This window comes from Fistularia commersonii, chromosome 8 (genome assembly GCF_037954325.1).
Source record: "Fistularia commersonii isolate RoL2024-O1a breed Wild chromosome 8, RoL_Fcom_v1.0, whole genome shotgun sequence".
NCBI lineage: Eukaryota > Metazoa > Chordata > Actinopteri > Syngnathiformes > Fistulariidae > Fistularia > Fistularia commersonii.
In genome coordinates, this window is record NC_141291.1 from 4,296,467 (window position 1) to 4,319,757 (window position 23,291).

A 23,291-nucleotide genomic window follows, 5' to 3' on the forward strand; every position below is an offset into this window, starting at 1 on the left:
CGTCGAACGGAGAAAAAAAACAACAAACACGCTGGGTCTCTTCCCAGCACGCCGTACACTCCTCTGGACAAGAGGGCCATGGAGAACACGGACGAGGACACCACCACCGACGACTGGACCCTGGAGCAGCCCCTGGCCCAGACCAGGACCACCGCCATCGTGGAGGTGAAGGGCGCCATCAACGTGGTGCTCACGCCCCTGGTGGCCGAGTCCCTGGACAGGTAGCCGTCATTGCCGGGCCACGCCTGCGAGAAGAGTCTTGATTTTTAAATCTATAGTAGCGCTAATAAAATGAGTTATTTATTCATGTCTGGACCAGGTATATCGAGTCCATGGTCCACTTCGCTAGCATCCGTCACCCCGCGACCATTTTGGACGACCTGCACGGGAAAGTCCTCAACGAGGCCTATCAGATCAGCAAATCCACGGTCACCGAATCCGTAAGTCAGGCGGGAGGGGAAAAATAGCGTGAATTTGCGCGGACCCCCCCCCCTGGCCTGGAGTTAACTTATTCTGCGTTTGTTTGTTTTTTTTTTTCTATCCGGGATTGGCCGCAGAGCCAGGCGGCCAAGCAGGAGCAGAAGCTCTCCAAGCCCGAGGGCGCCATCCACGGCGCCCTCAACATCGCGGGCCAAACGGACCTGTCCGTCAAACCGGACAACGTGAAGATCAAGGGTCTCCAGGCCAACGTTTCCATCCCAAAGGTGACCTAACAGAGCCAAGCGCTTGGGAGTTTGTATTCAGAAAAACTGGCTGAAATACTACCGTATTTGTGCTCAGAAATGTTTTTCTATTTGTGTTTGTTTTTCCCCCCTGGGCCGTTGCGTTTAGCCACGTTTGCCGACGCGACTGATTCGAGCGCTTTCCCCCCGCGCCGGCTCCCAAATCATCATTTATGTTTCATGCGGAAAAGCGCTTTGAAATGCCGCGGCTAATTAACGCGCTGCCCTAATTGGCAGCTGGTGCAAAATTGATCTCGCGTTTTCCCCTCCACGCGTCTTCACAGATGAGAGGAAAATAATTTTCCACCCGGGGTTGCAGAAAAGGGAGGGGACGACGCGCTGAAGGGCCTCTCTGTTAGCGCAACGCCGCTCCGTGATTCCCGAAATGTTTATTTTTTTATTTTTTTCCACGCTCTCGCCCGCAGGTGAACCTCTGCCTGCTGCAGGCCTCGGTGGAGGAGGGCTCGCCGTCCTGCGCCAGCAAGTGTGTCACGCACGTGTCTCTGGTGGCGCTGTGCTTCGACAGGATCGCCACGCAGTTCAGGATGAACAGGTACAAGCCCACATAGCTAACTCGCTAACGGGCGGATTGTCCCGGAGCAGAGGTCGCTAAAGGTCACCTGGGACGTGACATCGCAGTGTCCCGCCAAGTGAATCTTTTATTTATTAATTTAATTCAAGGAATCCCCGGTTACCGAGACGTTATTGTCCTATTTGATAAATATTAGCTAGATAAAATCATCGTAGCTTGTATGAAATTTTAAACAGAAATCTTTTCATTCATTGTTGTGGCAACACTGTTTGGTTAGTGATGTCAAAAGGTTGGTTTGGGCTCGGTGGAAAAAAAACGTTGTGTGTGCAAGCCTTCGTTTGAGCCTGAGAGAGGAGAGTGATGAAGACCGAAGTCCAAATGAGCTTCAAAATGAAGACGAGCAACAGGCGAGAGTCGTCAAAATGTCGCTTGTGTGCGTGCGGCAACTGCGTTGCTATGCTAGAAGAGAGAGTCTGTTGTCAGGAGCTTCAATTTTTGTCTTCAGCTGTTTTCTGTAGACTGACTGTCAGTTTCCTCCGTGACTGTGGTTGTTAACATCCTCGCACATCCAGCGTCTCCTGCCTGTGGCCTGACTTGTCTCGGGTTTTACTTCTCTTTTGTCTGGTTGTGAAAGAAAAACAAGGAACGGCATTTGGCTTTAGCGTCCGTTTAAAACTAGCGGCATACGTGAGCTCTTCCAGCAGCTTAGCTCGGCTAAATGTGTCAAATAAATCCGGAGAGAAACGGAAAGAACACTGCAACGGATTCTTGGGAAGTTGTTTACGTCCACAAGCAATTTCCCGCTGCTTTCATTTTTTCCTGTCCCTTGCAAAGCTGTGTAGCTCAGCATTAGTCCCTTCGTTTTCCTCGAACTGGAAATGGTACACAAAAGCAGCACGATGTGGCATTATAAGCATTTAAACCTTACTGAATGACAGCTAACACCAGCGGGAAGGCCGAAGCTAACACCAGCGGGAAGGCCGAAGCTAACACCAGCGGAAGGCCGACGCCGACACCAGTGAGAGGCCGAAGCTAACACCAGCGGGAAGGCCAAAGCTAACACCACTGGGAAGCGGAAGCTAACACCAGCGGGAAGGCCGAAGCTAACGCCAGCGGGAAGGCCGAAGCTAACGCCAGCGGAAGGCCGACGCTAACACCGGCGGGAAGGCCGACGCTAACACCAGCGGAAGGCCGACGCTAACACCAGCGGGAAGGCCGAGGCTAACGCCAGCGGGAAGGCCGAAGCTAACACCAGCGGGAAGGCCGACGCTAACACCAGCGACCTCCATACATCAACAACCCAGCATGCATTGTGCTAGTAAAACAAAGGCAGCACCCTTGGTTAAGATATGCGTTATAAAATGCGATTTTTTTTTTTTTTTTTTAAGAAATGCTAATTCCTCGTGCTTTTTTAACAACACATTCTAGTACGAGACCAACAGTAAAAAAAAACGAGTTATGAAATGTACATCCATTAGTCCTCCCAGGCAGGGTTCCCTTTAAAAGTCCACGTCTCAGGCTGTCGGAGGCAAACAACCACCGGACCAGAATTCTAATTTCAAATCCACCTCCTGTATCGATTTTTTCCGCCGAATCCAAACAGACGCAAAACCGCCTGATTCTGGCTCGGAAAGGTTCCCCGGCGTAACCGGCTTTTCGACGCTTTCTCCCCCCAGGGGCATCGTGGAGGAGACGCCCAACGCGGCGGAGCACGGCCGTCCCTCGGTGATGCTGGAGAAGTACGCCTCGGCCACCAAGATGCAGCCGCAGTCGTCCGGCTCGCTGCGCTCCAACGCCGGCATCGAGAAAGGCAAGGAGATCGCGGCGCGGCTCAACGTGCACCGCATCCACAGCCAGCTCCGGGGCCTGGACTCCACAGGTGGGAATCGCTCGGGTTTCCAGACGCTCGCCAGAAACCCCAAACGTTTACCTCTGACGCTCCCCTCGCAGACATCGGCACGTGCGCCATCACGGCCATCCCCGCCGAGAAGTCCAAGGTGCTGTTCGGCCTGGAGGAGCCGGAGGAGTTCTCCATGGTGGACGAGACGGACGCGCAGGCCGGCTCGGCCGACCCCGGACGCACCGGCCCGTCCCTGGAGAAGTGGGGCTGGATCATGTTCGAGTGCGGCATCGAGAACCTCACGGTTAAAGGTAAACCCGGCATCTGGATGTTTCTATCCATTTTTTTTTTTTTTTTTCTTTTCCCCTGAACGTCTGAATCCCGGTGTTCCAGGCGGCCGCCAGTCGGGAGCCATCTTGTACAACACCTTCGGCGTGATGGGCCACTCGGACGCCGGCGGCAAGACCAGCACATCCAAATCCAACGGGTCGACGGGCTCCCAGACGGGGAGCGGTTACAGCACGGACGTCTCCGACGACAACCTGCCGCAGGACGCCGTCAGCCCCCCGTCCGACGCCAACGAGCACTCGGACTCGGACGAACAGGCGAGTCGTCTCCGCTGAATTGAACTGACAGTATAAATCCACCGCAAGAAGGTTTCCGGTCGCAAGCGAGAGCGAATGATTGACAGCTAGCACCGCCGGGTTAAGCCCCGCCCCCTTCCCTGTGTCAGCTGTGAGCAGGATAACCAGTAAAACATGGTGTGACCATTTTTTTTTCTTCAGTCTTCAAGATGCACAGTGGAAATCGCACAGCTGTGTATTTATCACGCGTCTCATCAGAGGTGATCTAAAACTATGGGTCGGCGGGAACCCAATTTCTTTTGGTTACCAGTCAGGCGACGGGATTATCTCGCCGACCTGAGCGACAGTAACATGTGCGTCCCCCCCGTCGTCTTCCAGGACGAAGGGGTGGAGTCGGACGACTTGAAGAAGGACCTCCCCCTCATGCCGCCGCCGCCCGACTCCAGCAGCATGAAGCTGACCATTCGAGAAATCTGGTTCAGCTTCGCCGCCCCGACCAACGTGCGGTCGCAGTCCATCTCCAGGTAGGGTTCTGACGCACGTTGTTTCAACGGAACGCGCGTGCCTTGACCTCTGACCTCCGCGCCCGCAGGCAGCTGAATCTCCTCAGCACGGCCACGCCGGCCATCGGCGCCTGGCTGGTGCCCATTGACCAGCTGAAGTCCTCCTTGCGCAAGCTGGACCTGGAGGGGACCCTCCGCGTGTGCGCCGTCATGGGCTGCATCATGACGGAAGCACTCGAGGTTGGCAACACACACACACACGCGCGCGCGCAGGAAGCTCGCGGAAAACACAAACGGATCCGTCCGCTGACGTCGCGCTTTTTTTGTAGAAAAAGAGCATCCACATCCCGATCCGCAGCAAGTACAACCGCGTGACGAAGCGCGCCCGCTACCTGCACGAGAACCCTTCCTGCATGCTCTGCAACATCCTGCACCGCTACCTGCAACAGGCCGACTACTCCGTCATCGAGGAGGCCACCATGGTGAGTTCAAGGGCGCCCGACGTTTCGGCAGCCGAAGCGCGTCTGGAATATTTTAAAGTGGCCTCGGGTGTTTTGTCGCCGGCGTGACGCGTCCCCCCCCCCCCCGCCGCCTCTCCCTCCCCTCCGCAGAACGACGGCGTCCCGGCCCTCGTGACTCTCAAGAAGGGCTTGGTGGCGTTGGCCCGGCAGTGGATGAAGTTCATCGTGGTGACGCAGGGCTTCAAGGCCATCGGACTGATGAGGCCCAACCAGCTCGCCAAGTCCAAGGAGCCGCCGCTGAACCCGGTGGAGAACGCCCTCGGGCTGGACAACGGCGCCGCGCTGCAGAGCGACACCAGCGCCGACGGCGCCGAGTTCGAGTATGACGCAGGTGGGAACCCGAGACGCGCAAAGGGGGTCGTTGATCCCGAAAACCATCATCGGATCTTGGTGTCTTAATTTTATGCGGCGGAAAGACGTGGTTTAATGGAGGAGAAAGTAAAGAATTTAGCTGTTAGCTTACAGACTAGCGTCCTCCTCTGGCTTGTCTTTATTCCGTGTGGTTTTTTGCGAAGCCACAGTGAGCGAGCACACCATGCTGCTGGAGGGAGCCTGCAGCCGCCCGCCGCCCAAGGAGGCCAACACCGGCCCCGTCAGCGGCGTGGAGATCATGAGGAAGCTCTCCAAGTCGCACACGCACAACGAGTCGGCGCTCAGGATCAAGGTACGAGTCGCCGTCTCCGTAGCGAAAGCCCGTTCCAGAGGAATCACAATTAAAGAGCATTTTGCCGTCCCTCGGCGTCCCGTTTGTAAAGCTCCGGCTTAACTCGTATATCGTAAATCCCCCCCCATTGAAGGAAGCGCCCTGCAGATAAATACCCGCATTAGCATCACCCGAAAAGAAGGGAGAGTCAAGGTGACCTTCGGAGGGGGATCACAGTCCACTTTTACTGACAGAACCTCTCCCAAGTGAAGAGCAGGGTGTCGTCCTCTGTTAAATCTGTGTGCGTGATCGGACCGTTTTCCATTACGCCGCGCTTTTGAGACGAATCCCGAGTGCTTCGACGTTAAACCCGCCCTGTCCGTAACCGTCGCCGCTCCCCAGGGCTCCCACCCCTACCAGTCGCTGAGCTACACCAGCGGGGACACGGCGGCCGACTCGCCGGCGCACGTCAGCCGCGCCGGCCTGCCGGCCAAGGACAGCCCTCGCAAAGAGAGCCTCCTGAGCAACCTGACGGGCAGCTTCCGCAGCCTGCACAACCTGCTGGAGGGCACGCCGCAGAGGAGCGAGCCGTCCGCCGCCACCGCCGCCAAGAGCAGCTCCCTCACTCGCACAGGTGGGTGTGTCGCTAACCTCTAGCATTAGCGTTAGCTCATGTGATTTTTTTTTTTTTTTTTCCCCTCATCACATGGACAAATGAAGGATTCCATCTGTTGCTTGACCTAAGTTACTCCTCCCTTCAGTATAATCGCTAAAATATTAATGCTATATATGTGACGCCTCTCCTGCGCTCTATCCTGATTATCATTGGGCGAGAGGCGCAGGGACACGTATACACACACACACACACAAATAAATATATACACAGGGAGTCTTGGATTTGTGTCGCAAATCCTCACCAACTGTGCCACGTAATGCAATTTTTGCTGTAAGTTGGAACCGGCATACTGTCCTCGAGTACTTCTGTCACTCACCTATGCTTACACGCTGGTAAAATCCTAATCTTGGACATTAAAACACTGGACAGTAGTCATTTATCGCAGGAGTTACGTTCCAGAACAAGCTGCTGTAAATGAAAATCCGGGAAGTAGCGACCATATTTTTGGTTTATAATTTATATGCACTGCTCAAAAAAATATAGTGAACACTAAAATAACACATCCTAGATCTGAATGAATTAGATAGTCCTGTTAAATATACTTTGTTCTTTACATAGTTGAATGTGCTGACAACCAAATCACGCACAAATTATGAATGAAAATCAAATTAATTAACCCATAGAGGTCTGGATTTGGAGTCACATTCGAAACGAAAGTGTAAAAACACACTATAGGCTGATCCAACTTTGATAAAATAGCCTTAAAACAAGTCAAAATGAATCAGTGTTGCTTCCTCAGTTGACAGTTCGATTTCACCGAAGTCCGATTGACTTGGAGTTTCATTGTGTTGTTTACTTTTTTTTTGAGCAGTACATATTTTAAAGCTTTATGACCCTCCCCACACTCGTATTTATCTTTCCCATCCTCCTTTAAAAACACTTCCTATCCCCTTAAACAAGAATTGATCGCACATGGAAGGGAAATGGACAGGGAAAGATGACGCTGCAGTTGCTGAGCCAATCAGAGGCTAGGATACAGAAACACCACGTTTTGGTTGGTCGCCACCTTGGAAAATGCTTTACTGTTACAAAACTGCATCACAGATTAAAATGCCAAAGGTGACCTGCGATACGGCGAGGGACACGTAAAATAAGACATAAATACAAAAAAAGACGTTTGCTCGGGAGCCAAGATGGAAGGCAAAACTTTCCAAAAAAATTCCCAAACAATAAAAAGTGAATGCACGACCGACGGGTGTAAACAGAGTCGTCTTCCTCGTGCAGCGCCACGTCACGACGTATTCATCCTCTCTTTGTCGCAAACGCCGTATGTCAGAATGAAGGAGTAAGAGATTCTTCATGAACGTCTGCGAAACGGAAACATAACTATGAGAGCAACCATTGTCAACCATTCGCTTTCTCATTCACACGACTGCAGGTTTTTGGACACAGGGATCCCTTATTTGCAGATGTTTCAGTGCTAAATTTTTTAACGTGAATTTAACCAGATGAAAGCCCGTTGAAATTACAATCTCTTCCGGAAGGGTGACCCGGCCAAGAGGTCGGGAGCGCATGTCCCGAGAACAACTTGATTTTCCGTCTTAACATCCCTCAGATACCTTTATTAGTCAGACTGAAATTTATAGTACAGTGATCCCTCGTTATAACGCGGTTTACTTTTCACGGTTTCGCTACTGCACGGATTTGCATCCCGCATCGTGTTCTGCATTCTGATTGGCTAAAAAGTCACTCTGCTTCTTCTCTACCTGTGCGTCGATAACGTTGCAGTTTAATATGTACACGTACGTAAAACAGCTTGCCAAATTTACATTACATACGTGCAAATTCTCTCGCAATTTCGAGTTTCTCTAAAACCCATAATGTTGACAAAACGCTCTGGACCGACAAAAGCACCTGCGGCAGGAAGATGCTATCTATCGCAGATAAAGTTAAACTTCTGGACATGCTAAGGGAAGGTAAAAGCTATGCGGCTGTAGGTCGGCATTACGGAATGAATGAATCTCCCGTTCGTTCCAAAACATAAGGACAACAGCAGCAATGTATAATAGAGTATTTAATTGTATAATAATTGTAAAAAAAAAATAAAGGTTTCTACTTCACGGATTTTGCCTATCACGGCTTCTTTTTGGAACGTAACCCCCCGTATACTGTATTACTGTAGTATTATTGGCGCAGGACTGGAGTTGCTTTCCTTTTGCTCGATTTACATTGTTGTCATCCGCAGCTACAGTCATAGATACCTACAACTGCCCAAGATTTGTACTTTTTTTGTACTCAAACAAGCCATTAATAAGATTTTTGCTATCAAAATAAGTTATTTATGCTGGAACGGCAACGTACCTACTTGTTTGTTCGGACCACTAGGAATGTGTTTTCACTCCAGAACGTCTGACAACGTTAGCTTTCAGCGTGGCCTTTCTAGAACATTTTGAAAAGCGAAAATTAGGCCGACGCACGGAGAAGTCCATTCCGGTAAAAGCCAGAAATGTCAAGCAACCGGTTGGCAAAAAAAGGCCACGCCGGCCGGCCGCTAACGGCTCCTCGGAGCAACGGAATATCACGAAAAATCCCCCTGGAAATACGATTCCACATCATCGCCCTTCGTCCTCAGGGAACAGCCTGGGGACCGACATGCTGACGGAGCATCCGCTGCTGTCCGAGCCCTCCTCCGTCAGTTTCTACAACTGGATGTCCAACGCCGTGGGTAACCGGAGCGGCGCCGCCGTCCAGGACTCCCCCGTCAACCGCTCCCAGCACAACAGCCTGCAGACAGGTGCGCCGCCGAAACCGCCCCCCTTCCCCCTCAGCCCCGCCACCGCTCGCGGTTAAACCGCTTGCCTTTTCCGATGTTGCAGTTTGTCTCGAAGCGCCGCCGGATTCCCCCGCCGGCCGCTACCATTACCAGGCGCTGCCGACGCTTATCGGTCCAGACGGAGGTCAGGGGTCACCTCACCCCCCCCCGAGTGTTGTGCTAGCGGCTGTTAGCTAGCGGAACCCCCGGTGTGATAGCTCGTTCTGTGCGTTAGATAACCTCCCCCGTAATCTGTGTCAGCATCTCCTAACGGGATGTTAAAACGTCTTACTGTGCAAGAACCGCTTGGACGAGGTGCAAGCAACACCGACACACACCACACCACACGGGGGTTGCCATGGAGACAAGTATATGTAAACGTCCTGGTGTAGCCGGCGGCTTAACTGTATCGGTCGGGCGTTTTGGGAACAAAAGAAGTCGCCCAAATGCTCCTGAGCTAATTCTGCCCGTTAGCGCAAGGGTTAGGGTTATAGTGATCCATAGCGATCCTTTTACCATCTCACACACACCCGGCTGCAACAGCTGGTGCGTCAGAGTCGGATGTACAATTTACTGAATTCACGAGGGGAAGCGCGTTGCAGTTGGCTCCGGGGCCACGGGGGGACGCCAAAGTCCAGGTGCACCGTTTACTCAGCTGCCGATGCACTTCGGCGAGATCGTCCCTCCGCTGCTGTGGCTTTGGGAAATAAATAATGTGCATTTTATTCAAATTAGTTTGATTTTAGTTCATTATTTTTGTCAAACCTAATTCGAAGATTTGAAGGTTAAGGCGATCGTGTAAGATTGAGAAAAAAATTAATTTATTGTCGCTCAAAATAGGCGCCACAACTCATGACGTTCGACGTCGTTTATTGAGCTTCTACAGGAGCGAAAATCACTTTAACCAGAAAAAATAAACATTTTAATTGACATTTGATTCTTACATATATATTCTGCTGCGTTTAGTGGGATAGTTTATTTCCATTTGCGTTGAGGGCTGACTGCACGCCCCGGCACACGCGATAAAACGGTATTTTTGGTTTGCAGGGGCAATTTAAATTCGCCCTTTTATTTCCAAAATACGAGGACGACTTTGAACGTAACCCCCCGACCCGGAGTTTTTCTTTTCTTTCGGAGATCAAAATGTTTGTGTTGCATGCAGGAATAGAATTTTGTCTCCTTTTATTGGAGACAGCTTTCATTGATTTCATAACTACAGCCCACCGTAGATGTCAGAAGGGTTTTGCGGCTCCTGGGAAACGGGTCGAAAGCTGCCGATCGCTCCTCTAGTAAAAAAAAACCGACACAGATTTACAAACGCCTTTACGTCGCGCCGCGGCTGATCCGTGCGTGTGCTTTTCGCCGTCGCGGCCTCCCGACGGCCGGCTTTCCTCCAGGCGGCACGTGCAACCTGCCCACCATCCCCTCGGCGTCGGACTTCAACACGGTGCTGTCCAGCGATCAGAACACGCTGGACGGGACCCACTCGCAGCACTCCCAGCACAGCACCAGCCAGGACGACATGGCCGACATCGAGGAGGGGAACCAGTGCCCGGCCGCCGTCCAGCTGGCCGACGCTCAGGTGAGCTGGATTTGACTCAATGGAATCGTCAAGAAAGGCAACTCTCACTTCCCGGTATTTCTTTTTTTTTTAGGTCGTCTTCAAGCCCCTGTTGAGCTACACGGGCATCCAGGCCCAGGACACCACCCCGCTCAGCTACAAGATGTATTTCGGGGAGCACCTCTCCTTCTCCGGGAACCTGGAGTGCCTGAGGGCGGACATCGTGGACTCGGACACCAGCAAGGAGCGCAAGAACAAGAAGGGCAGGAGGTGAGATTCATCCCGAGGGCGCCAGAAATGACGATTTTTCGGTCACGGCGAGTCGGAGGAAGAAACCCCCGATGTCTTTGTGGATCCCCAACCCTTCCTTAGACAAGGCCTGGTAAACCTCCCGCCGCTGGAGTTCAAGCCGGCGCTCCTGATCGAGACCTTCAGCCTGAACGCCGTGGTGATGGAGAAGTCGACCAGCGCGCCGCTGGGACCCACCGCCGCCCCGCTCGCGACCTTCCACGACCTCAACCGCCGCCACTACAACACCTTCCACTGCGACTTCACCACCGCCTGCCAGGCCATCAGCCAGCGCGTGGACATGGCGCTGGTGCGCCTCATCCACCAGTTCAGCACCATGATCGACGACATCAAGGCCACGCAGACGGACATCAAGCTGAGCCGCTACACCGCCGGCTCCGCCTCCCCGACGCCGACCTTCAAAGCGCGGCCGTACCGCTACTTCAGGTCGTCCGACTTCAGCCGCAGCTCCCGGGGAAGCCTCAACGGCGCCGGGCGCAGCGGGACGCAGACCCTCAAGAGCAAGCGGGGCGTGGGCGGAGGTGCGGGGGCGGGCGGCGGGGGAGCCGGCGGCGCCGGCGGCCTGCCGTCCAACGGGCCCCCGTCCGGGATGGACACTCTGGGGAGGAGGGAGCCGCGGGGGCGGAGCTCGCTTGGACGGTCCGAGCGCCGCACCTCCAAGGTAGAGCCCGTTTACAGAAAGCGTTCGAAATTCAAGAATTCGGGAGCTTGAGCGACGTCTCCGTGTCGCAGGTGTCCAGGAAGGGCTCCCGCGACGTGGCCGACCACATGGCCATCCAGATGGACGACTCGGACTCCATCACGGTGTCGGAGCAGAGCGAGCCCTCGGCCGAGTGCTGGCAGAACATGTACAAGCTGCTCAACTTCTACTCCCTCATCTCTGACCCCACCGGCATCCTGGAGAAGAGCTCCCCGGAGAACTGCCTTCCAGGTTTTTGCTTTTTTTTTTGTATGCAAATAATTAGCATTTAATTTAAATCCGCATGGAACCCCCTCCGCCTCCCTCGGTTCTTTCCTCCTGCCCTCGTGCATCATGGGAACTGTTATGTTCCTCGTGTTTCGAAGTGTCGTTGAGCGAGACACTGAACCCCTTACTGCTCCCCACGAGCCCAATGCTCATGGTCCATCCATGATGGGTTAATAAAGAGAGCAAATTGCAAAAAGAGAGCAAAAATGTTTTTATTCTTATTATTATTATGTAGCAGTGCACTATTCACTTTGTCCAGCAGAGGGCGGTAGTGTTGAAAAATCAGTGCAACTGTGGAGTAAACAGTAAACAACACCTTTTGTTGTCCAAGCTAACGTACTGATGCTAGCAGCGTGTTTGGTACTTACATCACCTTGTAAATCTCTTTTGCTTGTTTATCCTCTTCATTTGCACTCAAACTAGCAGTGTAAATTAAATTTTGCTTTTTTTGTCTTTTCCCCCTGCAGAGGGCGGCCGCCGGCCCTCGGAGCCGCTCTGCAAGGTCATCTTCGAGAACGAGCAGCAGGATCCCGCCACCACGCCCAGCCGGCCGCCCGGCGCCGGCGGCAGGCGCCGCAGCCTGGTGAGCTCGGAGCCGCAGCACGTCACGCTCATCGTGTTCGGCATCGGCATGGTGAACCGCACCCACCTGGAAGCCGACATCGGCGGGCTGACCATGGAGGCGGAGCTGAAAAAGATCCACGGGAGCTTCACGCTGAAGGAGAAGATGAAAGGTGGCGCTAAGCTAACGCGGCCCTCACGCTCTTGACGTCGACACATGAGCTGACGTTGCTCTCTTCCCGTCTCCTGCTCGCAGACATCCTGCACCAGAAGATGACGGAGACCTGCGCGTCCGCCCACATAGGAGGGGTAAACATCGTGCTGCTGGAGGGGATAACGCCCGACATCCAGTACGTGCCAGGTCCTCCACCTCCACGCTCACAGCTCTAGCTTGTTTATTTTTTTTTTGTTTATAACTAATGAAGTAGGGCTCGGGGCGTGACAGCCCGGGCGTTTGATCCGTCCCCGGCTCCGGTTGTGCTGTGAGAACATCGCCGAAGAACGAGAAACATCTCACACTCTGTTGTGCTCTTCTTCCTGTTGTTTTTTATTTATTTATTTATTTTATTTATTTTTTGCTTTTCTCCCCGCCGCGTGCAAAGACTGGAGGATTTCCCGACATCTCCCACCAGCACAGCTAAACAAGAGTTTCTGTATGTCAGAACTCTCCCGAATCACACACCAACACACACACACACACACGCAAATGCAAACCCATCGTTTTGTCTCAGTCGCCCGTCATCAACCGTACGCATCCAGGCGACCGGCCTCTCAGGAACGTGCATGAAGCCGCTCTTCCCGGTAACAGGAGGGGAAAACAAACAAAAAAAAAAAAATGTGGGAAATTATCGGTGAATTTGAACGACAATGCTGCAAATATCTCCTCCTGATATTTAAGCATTTAATTCAATTTTGTGTTGTTTTTTTTTCCCCTCCCTGTGCTCGAAGAGGCGGATCATTTGGACCCCCCGCCGGCGTCAGTTCATTACCCTGCTGGATAAATCTCGCCGCGGCAACCGGACTCTCTTTCGACAGCGGGAGGACAAAGAAATGTGCGAAGCGGGTCCGGCGGCCGCGGTCAGATCTATCGGATGATCGAGACTCCCCCCCCCCCTTCCCCCCCGGACGATTCATCATCCATCCATCGATCGTGTCCCGTCTGTCGGTGTCATGGCCGCCTGTCCGACCCCCCCCTCCTCCTCCTCCTCCTCCCGCCTGTCCATCAGACACGGACATATTTCGGAATATGCATGGTTTCCCCGCCCGCTCGCGCCTCCTTCCAGGCGCTCGCTAACCCCCCCAACCCTCCGTTTCTTCCAGAACGGTGGTGAAATGCAACATCGCCAAGTCGCAGGCCCTGTACAGCGCCCAGCGCGGGCTGAAGACCAACAACGCCGCCGTCTTCAAGGTCGGGGCCATCATGATCAACATCCCGCAGCACCCGGCCACGCTGCACAGCATGATGGTGCGCAGCTCCCACCAGCTCTCCAAGCAGATCTCCGACCTCATCCGCCAGCCGTCCAACACGTACGTCTGACTTTCTCCCCGGCGGACGGGAAAATCTTGCGATCGGACGAGAGCTGACAATACCGACAAAAAAAAAAGCAGTCATTTTTTTTTTTTTTTTTTTTTTTCCCCCAGAAAGGCTAGCTAGGGGACGAGGTGATGCTAATTTATTTATTTTTCTATTCGCTCTACTGGCGGTATTTTAAAATCCAGTTGTTCCCCCCCAATTTTTTTTTTCTGCACAACAGTATCTCAATTTCCCCTGCTGTCGCCATGGTGACGTATGCGCAATAGATCCATTGTCTTCCGTACAATAATTGTTTTACTGCACAACAACCCCTACTTGCACGCAAAATTCCCACGTGTAATCATATACATATACTTCTTTGTTACATATATTTTTACATACCTGCTGACTATATTTTATTTATCTATTTTGATATTTATTGTTCTTTTTATTTTTATTTAGCTTTTCTTTTTTTTTTTTTTTATAGTTCTATTTTGATTCTTCCCCACTTGAGCTGCTTTCAACGAAAAGCAATCAAAAATATTCTGATTCCCAATAATTGCGCTCATGTTTTCATAGAGCTGCACTCAGGACAGCAAATGTGTTGTTTTAGGTGACGCTCGCCAGAATATTGGCATTTTTCTGAATGGCGCCGCATAGCAACGCATCTTTTTTTTTTTTTTGTTTTTGTTTTTTTTCTATTTGTTTCGGGAGTAACCGCCCCACTTTCCCCTCCAGTCAGCCTCCCAACAGGGAGGACACGCCGACGCCGCAGCCCTCGGACAAGGCCTCCAGCATCAATCAGACGCCCGTGGAGGCCAACGAGTTCCCGCAGCTGCCGGAGGGCCTCGAGAAGAAGCCCATCGTGCTCAAGTTCAGCGCCATGATGGACGGGATCACCATCGGCGCCGCCCTGCTGCCGTCGCTGAAGGCCGAGTACAAGATGGGCCGCATGAAGAGCCACGGCATGACGGGTGAGAGGGGACCTCGGACGTGACAAAACGGGGTTCAATTTTTGATTTAAAGAACCAAAAAAAAACTGTTCGCCGTTCCAATCCGGGACGAATATATCGACCCGGACTCTGCGGCCGAGGGTTAAGTTCACCGATTTGGACCCGATTCCTCGAGAGATACCCAAAATGATGGACGCGAGTGATGTTTTGGGTCCGGGTTGTCACGCTTCCCGTTTCTAAGCCGGCGTTCAAATCGCTCCCGATGTCGTCGGGTCTCGCCGCCCGTCGTTACGGAAACGGCCACAGGGTGGCAGTGTAACCCCAGCGGCATCGTCAAACCTCCCCGAAGCACCATTTACCGATTTAAACCCCTGAAGAGCAACCGAGGGCCCGAACCGCCCCCCTCCTCCCTGCCAAGTCGGGAGATTCGCCGTCAGAAAATGTGACGGGCCGTGGATGAATTGAGCTGCGCTTTATTTCTAATTTAAATATAAACACTGTTAAACATTTTTGACATTCAATTTAGAGCAGCTTTCCTCAAACCTTGGAGTTACTGATTCTGCATAATCCATTCATCAGGATTCATATAATCTGACAATTTTTTTTTTTTTTTAAGAAAATAATTTTGTTTTTTAACTCCCGATAATTTGGACTTGGTTCGTGCCCAAGTGTTTTTTTTTTTTTGTTTTGTTGACGCTTCCCGTCCCGCTCGCCTCCAGGAGCGCAGACCAGCTTCACGTTCGAGCTGCCGAACCACAAGCTCTGCTTCCAGTCCAAGGTTTCCCCCGTGGACAAATCCACCATGCCGCCGTCGGCGAGCCTCACCCTGCCGCCCGTCACCATGTCGGGCGAGTACATCATGGAGGACCACGAGAGCCACTCGGACCAGGGCTGGGGCGCCGACGACTTCCCGGCAAAGCAGGGGAACTACCTCCAGGGCAACTATTTACGCTGCGTGGCGGAGGTGGGTGTCCCGGTCCCGCGCGGAAAACCCGCCGCCGCCGCCGCCGCCGGGTTGACCTCCCGCTGACCCCCCCCCCCCCTCTTGAACCCTCTGACCCCGCAGATCGGCTCCTTCGAACACAACCTGACCACGGACCTGCTCAACCACCTGGTCTTCCTCCAGAAGGTCTTCATGAAGGAGGTGAACGAAGTCATCCAGAAGGTGTCAGGTAGGCTCCTCCTCCTCCTCCTGGGATCCAGCGTCCGTCTTATCTTTACCAGCCGCAGCTTCTTCCTTTTTTTTTTTTTTTTTTTCTCGCCGCGGCCACTTTCGTCTGCAAATTAATCGTTTCCCGCTTTTAAAAGGTGTATCCACTCGTCCGCACCGTGTGAACTAAGCGTGACAAGAACCCCTTTTTTTGTGTGTGTGTGTTTGTTTTCCCCAGCCGGTGCGGATGGGGCGCTCGGCCTTTGTGCGTCGAACAACTCCCGGCAGCCTTCGGTTTTATCTGGCAGCGCAAATTATGTTGTTTACCCGACGCCGCGTTCGGATCGGGTCGATAAACACATTTTATTCTCCTTTTCCGAGTTTGGCGACTCCCCGTCAGTCGGAATCCCGACGACCTCTCGCTCCCACTTGGTACGTTTCAGTCTCGCACACTTTATATCATCATTTCTTTTTCCTCCCGGCGTCGGCGCAGGCGGCGAGCAGCCCATCCCGCTGTGGAACGAGCACGACACCTCCACGGACGCCGACAAGCCCAAGATCCTGCTCTACTCACTGAGCCTCATGTTCAAGGTAACCGCACCTTCGCGCCGTCGTCGACGACGAACCCGAGAGGCGGGGAAACGTGCGAGCTTGTCGCCCGCAGGGGATCCAGATGACGGCCACCACGCCGTCCATGAGGGCGGTTCGCTTCGAGACGGGCCTGATCGAGCTGGAGCTGTCCAACCGGATCCAGTGCAAAGCCCAGCCCGGGGGCAGCAGCAGCTACCTGAAGCTCTTCGGAAAGTGCCAGGTGGACCTCAACCTGGCCTTGGGGCAGATCGTCAAACACCAGGTCCGTCCCATCGCGGGGAAACGGCTTTCAAAGCGAAGTAGCGGCGAGGAACCGGACGCCTCACCCGGCTTCTCGCTTAACAGGTTTACGAGGAGGCCGGGTCCGACTTCCACCAGGTGGCGTACTTCAGGACGCGGATCGGCCTGCGGAACGCCCTGCAGGAGGAGATCAGCGGCTCCTCCGACAAGGAGGCGGTCCTCATCACCCTCAACAGACCCATCGTGTTCGCCCAGCCGGTGGCCTTCGACCGAGGTGAGTCGCACATCGGGGAGTTTCGCCTCCGAGCGGCGTCCTCACCCGCCCGCGTCCGTCCCGCAGCCGTGCTCTTCTGGCTGAACTACAAGGCGGCGTACGACAACTGGAACGAGCAGCGCCTGGCCCTCAACAAGGACATCCACAGGGCCACCAAGGAGGTGGTGGACAAGCTGCCGGGGATCCAGCAGACCTCGGCCCAGGCCTTCAGCACGCTCTTCCTGCAGCTGACCGTCAACGACCTGGGCATCTGCCTGCCCATCACCAACGCATCGCAGGTAGAGGGGCGACTCCCGTCAGGGGTCTTTCTTCGGAATCCAGATGTTCTCATCAGTCCGGATCCCGGATGAGAAGCTTCCGCTCGCGCTCTCCGTTAATTATATCTCGATATTGGGAAAAAAAAAAAATTCCAATCCCAACGGTTCCGTCGGGCGTTTTTCATCGGGCGAAAGCTTCGCGACGCCCGCCCGCCCGCCCGCCCGCTCGGAGTCCAGATGTTGCCAGCTGTTTGTTATTGTTTTTTCCATAGACGGGACAGGCGGGGAACGCCGAGGGCATCAAGTCCGGAGCAGAGGCCAGCAAACGGGCGGCCCGCCCCAAAAACACGCAAAAAGTAACGCCGCTCACGCCGCCCGTCGACGTGTGTTGTTATGGGTGCGGTTACTTGTCGTGATCAACATCCCGCCTCTCCGGCTCCTCCGCCGGGAGAACACGCCGACACACTCTTTTTCTCTTTGAGAGGAATCGTAGCAAACGCCGAAATCCATTTGCTTGGTGTTTGGGAGGGTGTCCGATCGACCCTGTTTCCAAACCGGAGTAAGAAACGGCATTTTCGGAAGATGCCCCCCCCCCCCCCCCCTCCTTTTTTTTTTTTTTTTTTTTTTTTTTTAATCGAAGCGTATCCCGTTAAATCTTGGATCCTGGCCGCAGGAGTCACACCGATGGCGTCCTGATTTCGGGAACCGAATTTAACAGGCTGAAAAGGCTGGAAACATTTCACTCAACCCGCGTTTCTTTCACTCCTGACCAATAAAAAGACAATTTCCTCAGAATCCAAAGGTGTCCGTCGGGTGCTCGGTGAATTGTTACCGGCCTGCTTTCTGTTTTCCTTTTGACGGGTGAGGGCTGTTTTTTTTTTTTTTTTTTTCTTTCTTATTTTTTTTTTTTCTTGCATGGTTATCCTCTCCCCGCTCTCCGGCCCGCAGGCCAACCACAGCATCGACTTCGACACCGGCTCAGCCCTGGTCCTGACCATCGAGAGCACGCTGATCACCGCCTGCTCCTCGGAGTCGCTGGTGAGCAAAGGCCACTTCAAGAACTTCTGCATCCGCTTCGCCGAGGGCTTCGAGACCTCCTGGGACGACTGGAAGCCGGAAATCCGAGGGGACCTGGTCATGAACGCCTGTGAGTGTCTCTTTCCCGAGCGCGGGTCGGGCGGTCGGTGACGCCGGATAAGACAGACGCATCTGTTCCCGCCCCGTGTGTTCAGGTATCGTTCCCGACGGGACGTACGAAGTGTGTTCCAGGACCACGGGTCAACCTTCCGCAGGCAAGTCCGACCCCCGGCGGGTCGCTTCGTTTTCATTTCCAAACGCCTCCGCTCAAACGTGGCCCTCCCTGCGAGCAGAGAGCAGCAGCGCCGGCACCTGGACCCTCAACGTGCTGTGGAAGATGTGCGGCATCGACGTGCACATGGACCCCAACATCGGCAAGAGGCTGAACGCGCTGGGCAACACCCTGACCTCGCTGACGGGGGAGGAGGACGTGGACGACACGGCCGACCTGAACTCGGTCAACATGGGCGACATCTCCGACGAGGACGAGGCCGACAGCATGTCCCCCACCATCCACATGGTGAGCCGGCGCCGGGGACGAGGGGCGGAGCCGTCGCTAGCGGACGCCGAAGTTGGGACTTTACTCTAGAGCTTGACCGCGGAAGGCCGCCGGCGGTATCGATGAGTTTATGTAGCCTATCGATCAACGGACAGCGCAGCTGATCACCGGATGAGATAATACAGCTGATCGATGCGGGAGTTCATATGGCTGAGCAGGGAATACGTTAATATAGGTGATCAATAACGGAGTCAAAATCAGTGACTGCGTTAGAGCTGATCATTAAGTTTTTATCGAGGATCAATGAGCGAGTTAAAATGACGGGTTAATTTGACTTCTCGATGAATCAGTGAATAGCGCTGGTCAGTGTATGACTTAATATAACCGATCAATGACCGGGTTCATGTGATCGATCAAGGGATCCATTTGGCTTATCGACGAATGGGTTTATATAGCTGGTCGGTGAGCCGGTTAATATAGTTGACTAATTGATGAGTTTAATATAACAGATCAATGAATGAGTGAATATTGCCTTACAGTGAATTAATTCCTATAGTTGATCAATGAATGAGTTCATAGTGCTGGTCAATGGGTGAGCTGATTTAGCTGATCGGGCAGCGAGTGGATGCAGCTGATCAATGACAAAGTCAGTATTGTCATGTATGATTGAGTTAAAATAACAGATCAATGAATTAGTCATTATTGTCTAAGAATGAATGTGTTCGTTTACACTGCCGATCAACAAATGAGTCAGTAGATATGGCAGATCAATGAACGAGTCAAGAGAGCCGATCAATCAACGAGTTCATACGGCTAATCGATGAATCGGTCGACACGGCCAACGACGAATGAGTTAATAAATGTGATCGGTTAATGCGTTAACGCTACCAAGCTAAGAAGAAGTCAGTGTAGCCGATCGGTGTTCAGTTATTGATTTAATGCATGTGTTCAGTAACCGATCATCAGTAACCGATGACTTTGAATAAATGCAGCCCTTTAAGTTTCAAGCCTCTATGAGATTTGGTTTCGGGTGGACGGGGAGGAACCTTCCGAGGAGGTTCCTCCCCGTCCACCCGTCCACGCGCCGATGTCCACAGAGCCCGGAGAGCCCGTTCAGCCCGCGGCTGACCCTGCGCCGCCGCCTGGTCAACCACATCCTGGGCCTGAACTCCAGCGCGCCCGTCCCGGCCGACCGCCCGAACCGCAGTCCGGGCGGCCGTGCACAAAGACCTGTCTCCTGGTCCTGTGTACGTAGCCTCGACCGCCACCCGAGTGCCGAACTGGGTCGAATAAATGGCTTCCCGGACCTCCCCTCTTCTAACGGATGAAGGTCGCCGACTCCCGAATGCCCCGCGGAGCCGTCTGGTTTGACGCCGCTCGGCATTCGCCCGGTTTCACCGCGCCGCTGGCGGCGGGGGATGATTTGGTTTGCGGTTGTGGTGGCGGTCCTGTGAGCTGTGTGATTAACCAATCAGAACTAATCCACGTCCAATCTGACAGCTTTTGTGGGAATCTTTTTTTTTTTTTCCGCCTGAGATTGGCTTAAAAAAAAAAAAAAAAAATCGCCTCCGGCATCCTTTTTTTTTTACATTTTTTTAACGTGATCGTTTTTTGTGTCGACGCGCCTTTGGCCCGACAGGAGGCCTTCGACCCGCGGCGGCAGATGCCGATGGGGAACCAGGTGATGGACGCCCGAGGGCGGAAGTTCCGGGAACTCAACGAACAGGCCAAAGTCATCGACGACCTCAAGTAAGACGCGCTCGTCCGCCTTTTCTCCCGCGGACTCGCGAGTTCCTGACACCCCTTTTTCTCCACCGCAGGAAACTAGGCGCCAGCGAAGGCACCATCAACCAGGAGATCCAGCGCTACCAACAGCTGGAGTCGGTGGCCGTCAACGACATCAGGAGGGACGTACGGAAGAAGCTGCGGCGCTCCAGCATGAGGGTGAGGACCGATTCCTCCCGCCGGGACGGCTTCATTCCGTCCCCGCTTACGATTTTCCGTGTTTCCCCGCCAGGCGGCCTCTCTGAAGGATAAATGGGGCCTCGGCTACAAACCCAGTTACAACCGGTCCAAGAGCATCTCCGCCGCCGTGGGTCGACCCCCGCTGAAGAGGATGGACAGGCAGAGGTAGGAGGCGGAGGGACGAGGCGATCCGACCCGACTCCCTGCCAGGAAGCAAACACCGGTTCTTTTTGAATCCCGTCGACAGTCATTTCTAAAATATAAGCTGATCGCCGTTTGCCTCCTGCGCGCTAAAACCGTCCGAGCCGTCTTCCTTAGTGTCTGAATTGAACGGCCTCATAATTTCATGGGCCATAAATTAGCCGCATCATTGTTTAAGCCGCGGCGTTCAAAGCGTATGAATACAGTAGCGGCTTATAGTGTAGAATTTATGGTAATTCTCCGTCACGAAAGATAATAAGAAATTAATTGTCTTATTAAAGCAAAGAAAAAACAGACTATTTTGCTAACATTCTGGGCGAACCAGCAGGCGCGCTAGCGGTGAAACACGCTCCCCGCACGCAGACGAGTATTTGTCCCGTCTCCCCAGCAGTTCCAGGTTAGGGGAGATGGACGACCTGCCGGATGTCCGCGTGGACGCGGCCTCTCCTGCTCCCCGGGTCACCTTCAACATCCAGGACACGGTAAAAAGAAAAAAAAAGAAAAAATACCCTCTGTCCGTCCCTCTGTCCGTCCGTCACCGTGCGTCAGATGCTTTTTAATCCCAGAACGGCGTTCTACGAGCCGACGGCGAAGCTCGCCGTTGACTTTTAAGCGCGGCGTCCGCTCAGTATGCTGATCCCCGTCAGTCGTGCGTCCCACGAGTGAACACGTGTCATGATCATTCCCGTCACTCACCGGGTGCGTTTGACCCCCCCGCCGGGCGCCGTATTCACCCGACATGAGCGGCGGCCATTTTCACGGACCACCAAAGACACACTGAAGGGCGGGACGGGGTTCTCTTTGATTTATTTTTCTTGATTTTTTTTTTTTTTTTCTCTAATATACACCCTTGCTGAAGCTCTTTTTGATGACTCTTTTGTTTAATTTAAGATTAATAATCAGGCGCCGGACCTCGCCTTTGCACCTGTCAGTCCAGGAGTGGTATTCAAGGTAAAAACGGTCAATCAAAACGGAAATCAACCCGCTAAATAAAAAACACGAATCTAACAAAATTAAAACACCTGACGTTCTCCACCGTTTCCTCCTCCTCTTCCTCCTCCGCCCGCGGTCGGTGCTGATGGGCTTTTTATAAACGCAGGAACAAACAGGATGAAGGCGATCCGGCAGACGTTGGCAGCGACTGTGAGAAGATTCCAGCGCGCTGCTTGTGAATTATTCCCCCCCCTCCCTCCCCGTGCACGGATCCGCACGTTCGTAAAGAGGAGGCGGAGGGAGTGCATTAGAATTCCCGCTCCGTCATCCCTGCCGGCGGACGCCCGTGGCCGCTTTTTCGCGAGAGCCCCAATTTGCCCGCGATCGCACCGAGGCACGCTCGCCGTAAACAAATTGCCGGGAATTGATTTTCCCGCACAATAAGGGGAAGAGAAAAAAAAAAAAAAGAAAGAAAACAAGATATTTATATTAAAGTCTCATCCTGTTTGGAATCTGCAGCATTAACCGATCTCTAACTGCGATCAATGCATGGCGGCGTTTCGAGCCGCGGCCCGCCCGCCCGCCCGCCCGCCGCCTGTCCGTCACGCCGGGTCCTCCTGGATTTTAGCATGTCATCGATGTTTCACGCTAATGCCGTTTTGCATCCTGTGGTTATTCTGCAGCTCCCGTGCACTCCAGTCGGAGATGTGAGGCACACACACACACACACACGTGCTCCTCATCCCATCTGCAACACACACGCAGGCACACACTCCGCTGAACGCAGTGTCAGAAAGTGTTTCTCGTTGGGTAATTTAGCGCTGCGGCGCCGCAGATACGCTACTTGTTTGTCAAGCTCCTTTCAAGGGGGGAAGGGGGTTTCTGTCACCGTGGAAACACTGTACCGGAAACATTTTTGGAGGACTTTCTTGAACTCACGTGTTTGCACGACGCTGGTTATTAATCCTGACTCTTGAGATTTTTTATAATAATAATAATAATATTAATCCCGATGGCTGCGCTCTAACTCTGCAAAGTAATGCTAATAACGCTTCAAGAACAACTCGTGAAAATTCCTAGTTGGGTTGAAAACACCAATCACACACACACGCCTCCCGATCTCCACTTGGTCACACACTTCACACACACATGCGCATCTGGGATTTTAGATCGCTAACAAGCAAGCGCATCTGTCGTGAAAGTCGGGCGGGGAAAATAAATCTTAAACGTTCTATCGTGCAGGTTACCGAGGGGAAACTTGCAGATGTTGAAACGGTTGCCGTGCAACAACAGCTGCTTTCCGCCCCCCCCCCCCCCGCCGTCTCCTCACTGACCCTCTCTGGGTGTTTTTGTTTTTTTTCCCATCCTTTGTCACCTGGGTCTATCTGGTGTGTGTTTTCATTTCAGCCTCAACCCGTCTCGTGTCTCTCTCTGTCGGTAAAGTGCATGACCTCCTCAGCGGGCGCA

At 53.3% G+C, this 23,291-nt stretch overlaps 1 protein-coding gene across 23 annotated transcripts in view; it reads left to right on the forward strand.

The window, feature by feature from the left end:
* The window catches only part of bltp1 (bridge-like lipid transfer protein family member 1), a 56,121-nt gene that overhangs the window by 22,444 nt on the left and 10,386 nt on the right, over positions 1-23,291 (forward strand). For 4 of the 23 annotated variants that reach the window (XM_086150555.1, XM_086150564.1, XM_086150565.1 and 1 more), the window contains 38 exons: positions 48-221; positions 320-440; positions 558-704; positions 1,148-1,275; positions 2,931-3,133; positions 3,205-3,405; positions 3,488-3,699; positions 4,057-4,202; positions 4,271-4,421; positions 4,511-4,663; positions 4,793-5,033; positions 5,218-5,366; positions 5,748-5,979; positions 8,594-8,755; positions 10,171-10,355; positions 10,429-10,604; positions 10,707-11,304; positions 11,376-11,574; positions 12,078-12,344; positions 12,428-12,521; positions 12,774-12,824; positions 13,492-13,698; positions 14,423-14,658; positions 15,357-15,601; positions 15,704-15,809; positions 16,281-16,378; positions 16,452-16,640; positions 16,724-16,892; positions 16,959-17,170; positions 17,422-17,505; positions 18,098-18,296; positions 18,382-18,746; positions 19,823-19,972; positions 20,365-20,474; positions 20,546-20,669; positions 20,743-20,855; positions 21,280-21,373; positions 21,783-21,842. In XM_086150555.1, coding sequence (XP_086006681.1) covers positions 48-221; positions 320-440; positions 558-704; positions 1,148-1,275; positions 2,931-3,133; positions 3,205-3,405; positions 3,488-3,699; positions 4,057-4,202; positions 4,271-4,421; positions 4,511-4,663; positions 4,793-5,033; positions 5,218-5,366; positions 5,748-5,979; positions 8,594-8,755; positions 10,171-10,355; positions 10,429-10,604; positions 10,707-11,304; positions 11,376-11,574; positions 12,078-12,344; positions 12,428-12,521; positions 12,774-12,824; positions 13,492-13,698; positions 14,423-14,658; positions 15,357-15,601; positions 15,704-15,809; positions 16,281-16,378; positions 16,452-16,640; positions 16,724-16,892; positions 16,959-17,170; positions 17,422-17,505; positions 18,098-18,296; positions 18,382-18,746; positions 19,823-19,972; positions 20,365-20,474; positions 20,546-20,669; positions 20,743-20,855; positions 21,280-21,373; positions 21,783-21,842 — 6,751 coding nt within the window. The remainder of the gene's footprint in view (positions 1-47; positions 222-319; positions 441-557; positions 705-1,147; positions 1,276-2,930; positions 3,134-3,204; positions 3,406-3,487; positions 3,700-4,056; positions 4,203-4,270; positions 4,422-4,510; positions 4,664-4,792; positions 5,034-5,217; positions 5,367-5,747; positions 5,980-8,593; positions 8,756-10,170; positions 10,356-10,428; positions 10,605-10,706; positions 11,305-11,375; positions 11,575-12,077; positions 12,345-12,427; positions 12,522-12,773; positions 12,825-13,491; positions 13,699-14,422; positions 14,659-15,356; positions 15,602-15,703; positions 15,810-16,280; positions 16,379-16,451; positions 16,641-16,723; positions 16,893-16,958; positions 17,171-17,421; positions 17,506-18,097; positions 18,297-18,381; positions 18,747-19,822; positions 19,973-20,364; positions 20,475-20,545; positions 20,670-20,742; positions 20,856-21,279; positions 21,374-21,782; positions 21,843-23,291) is intronic. The other 19 variants (XM_086150561.1, XM_086150566.1, XM_086150574.1 and 16 more) reach the window with 11 other exon arrangements.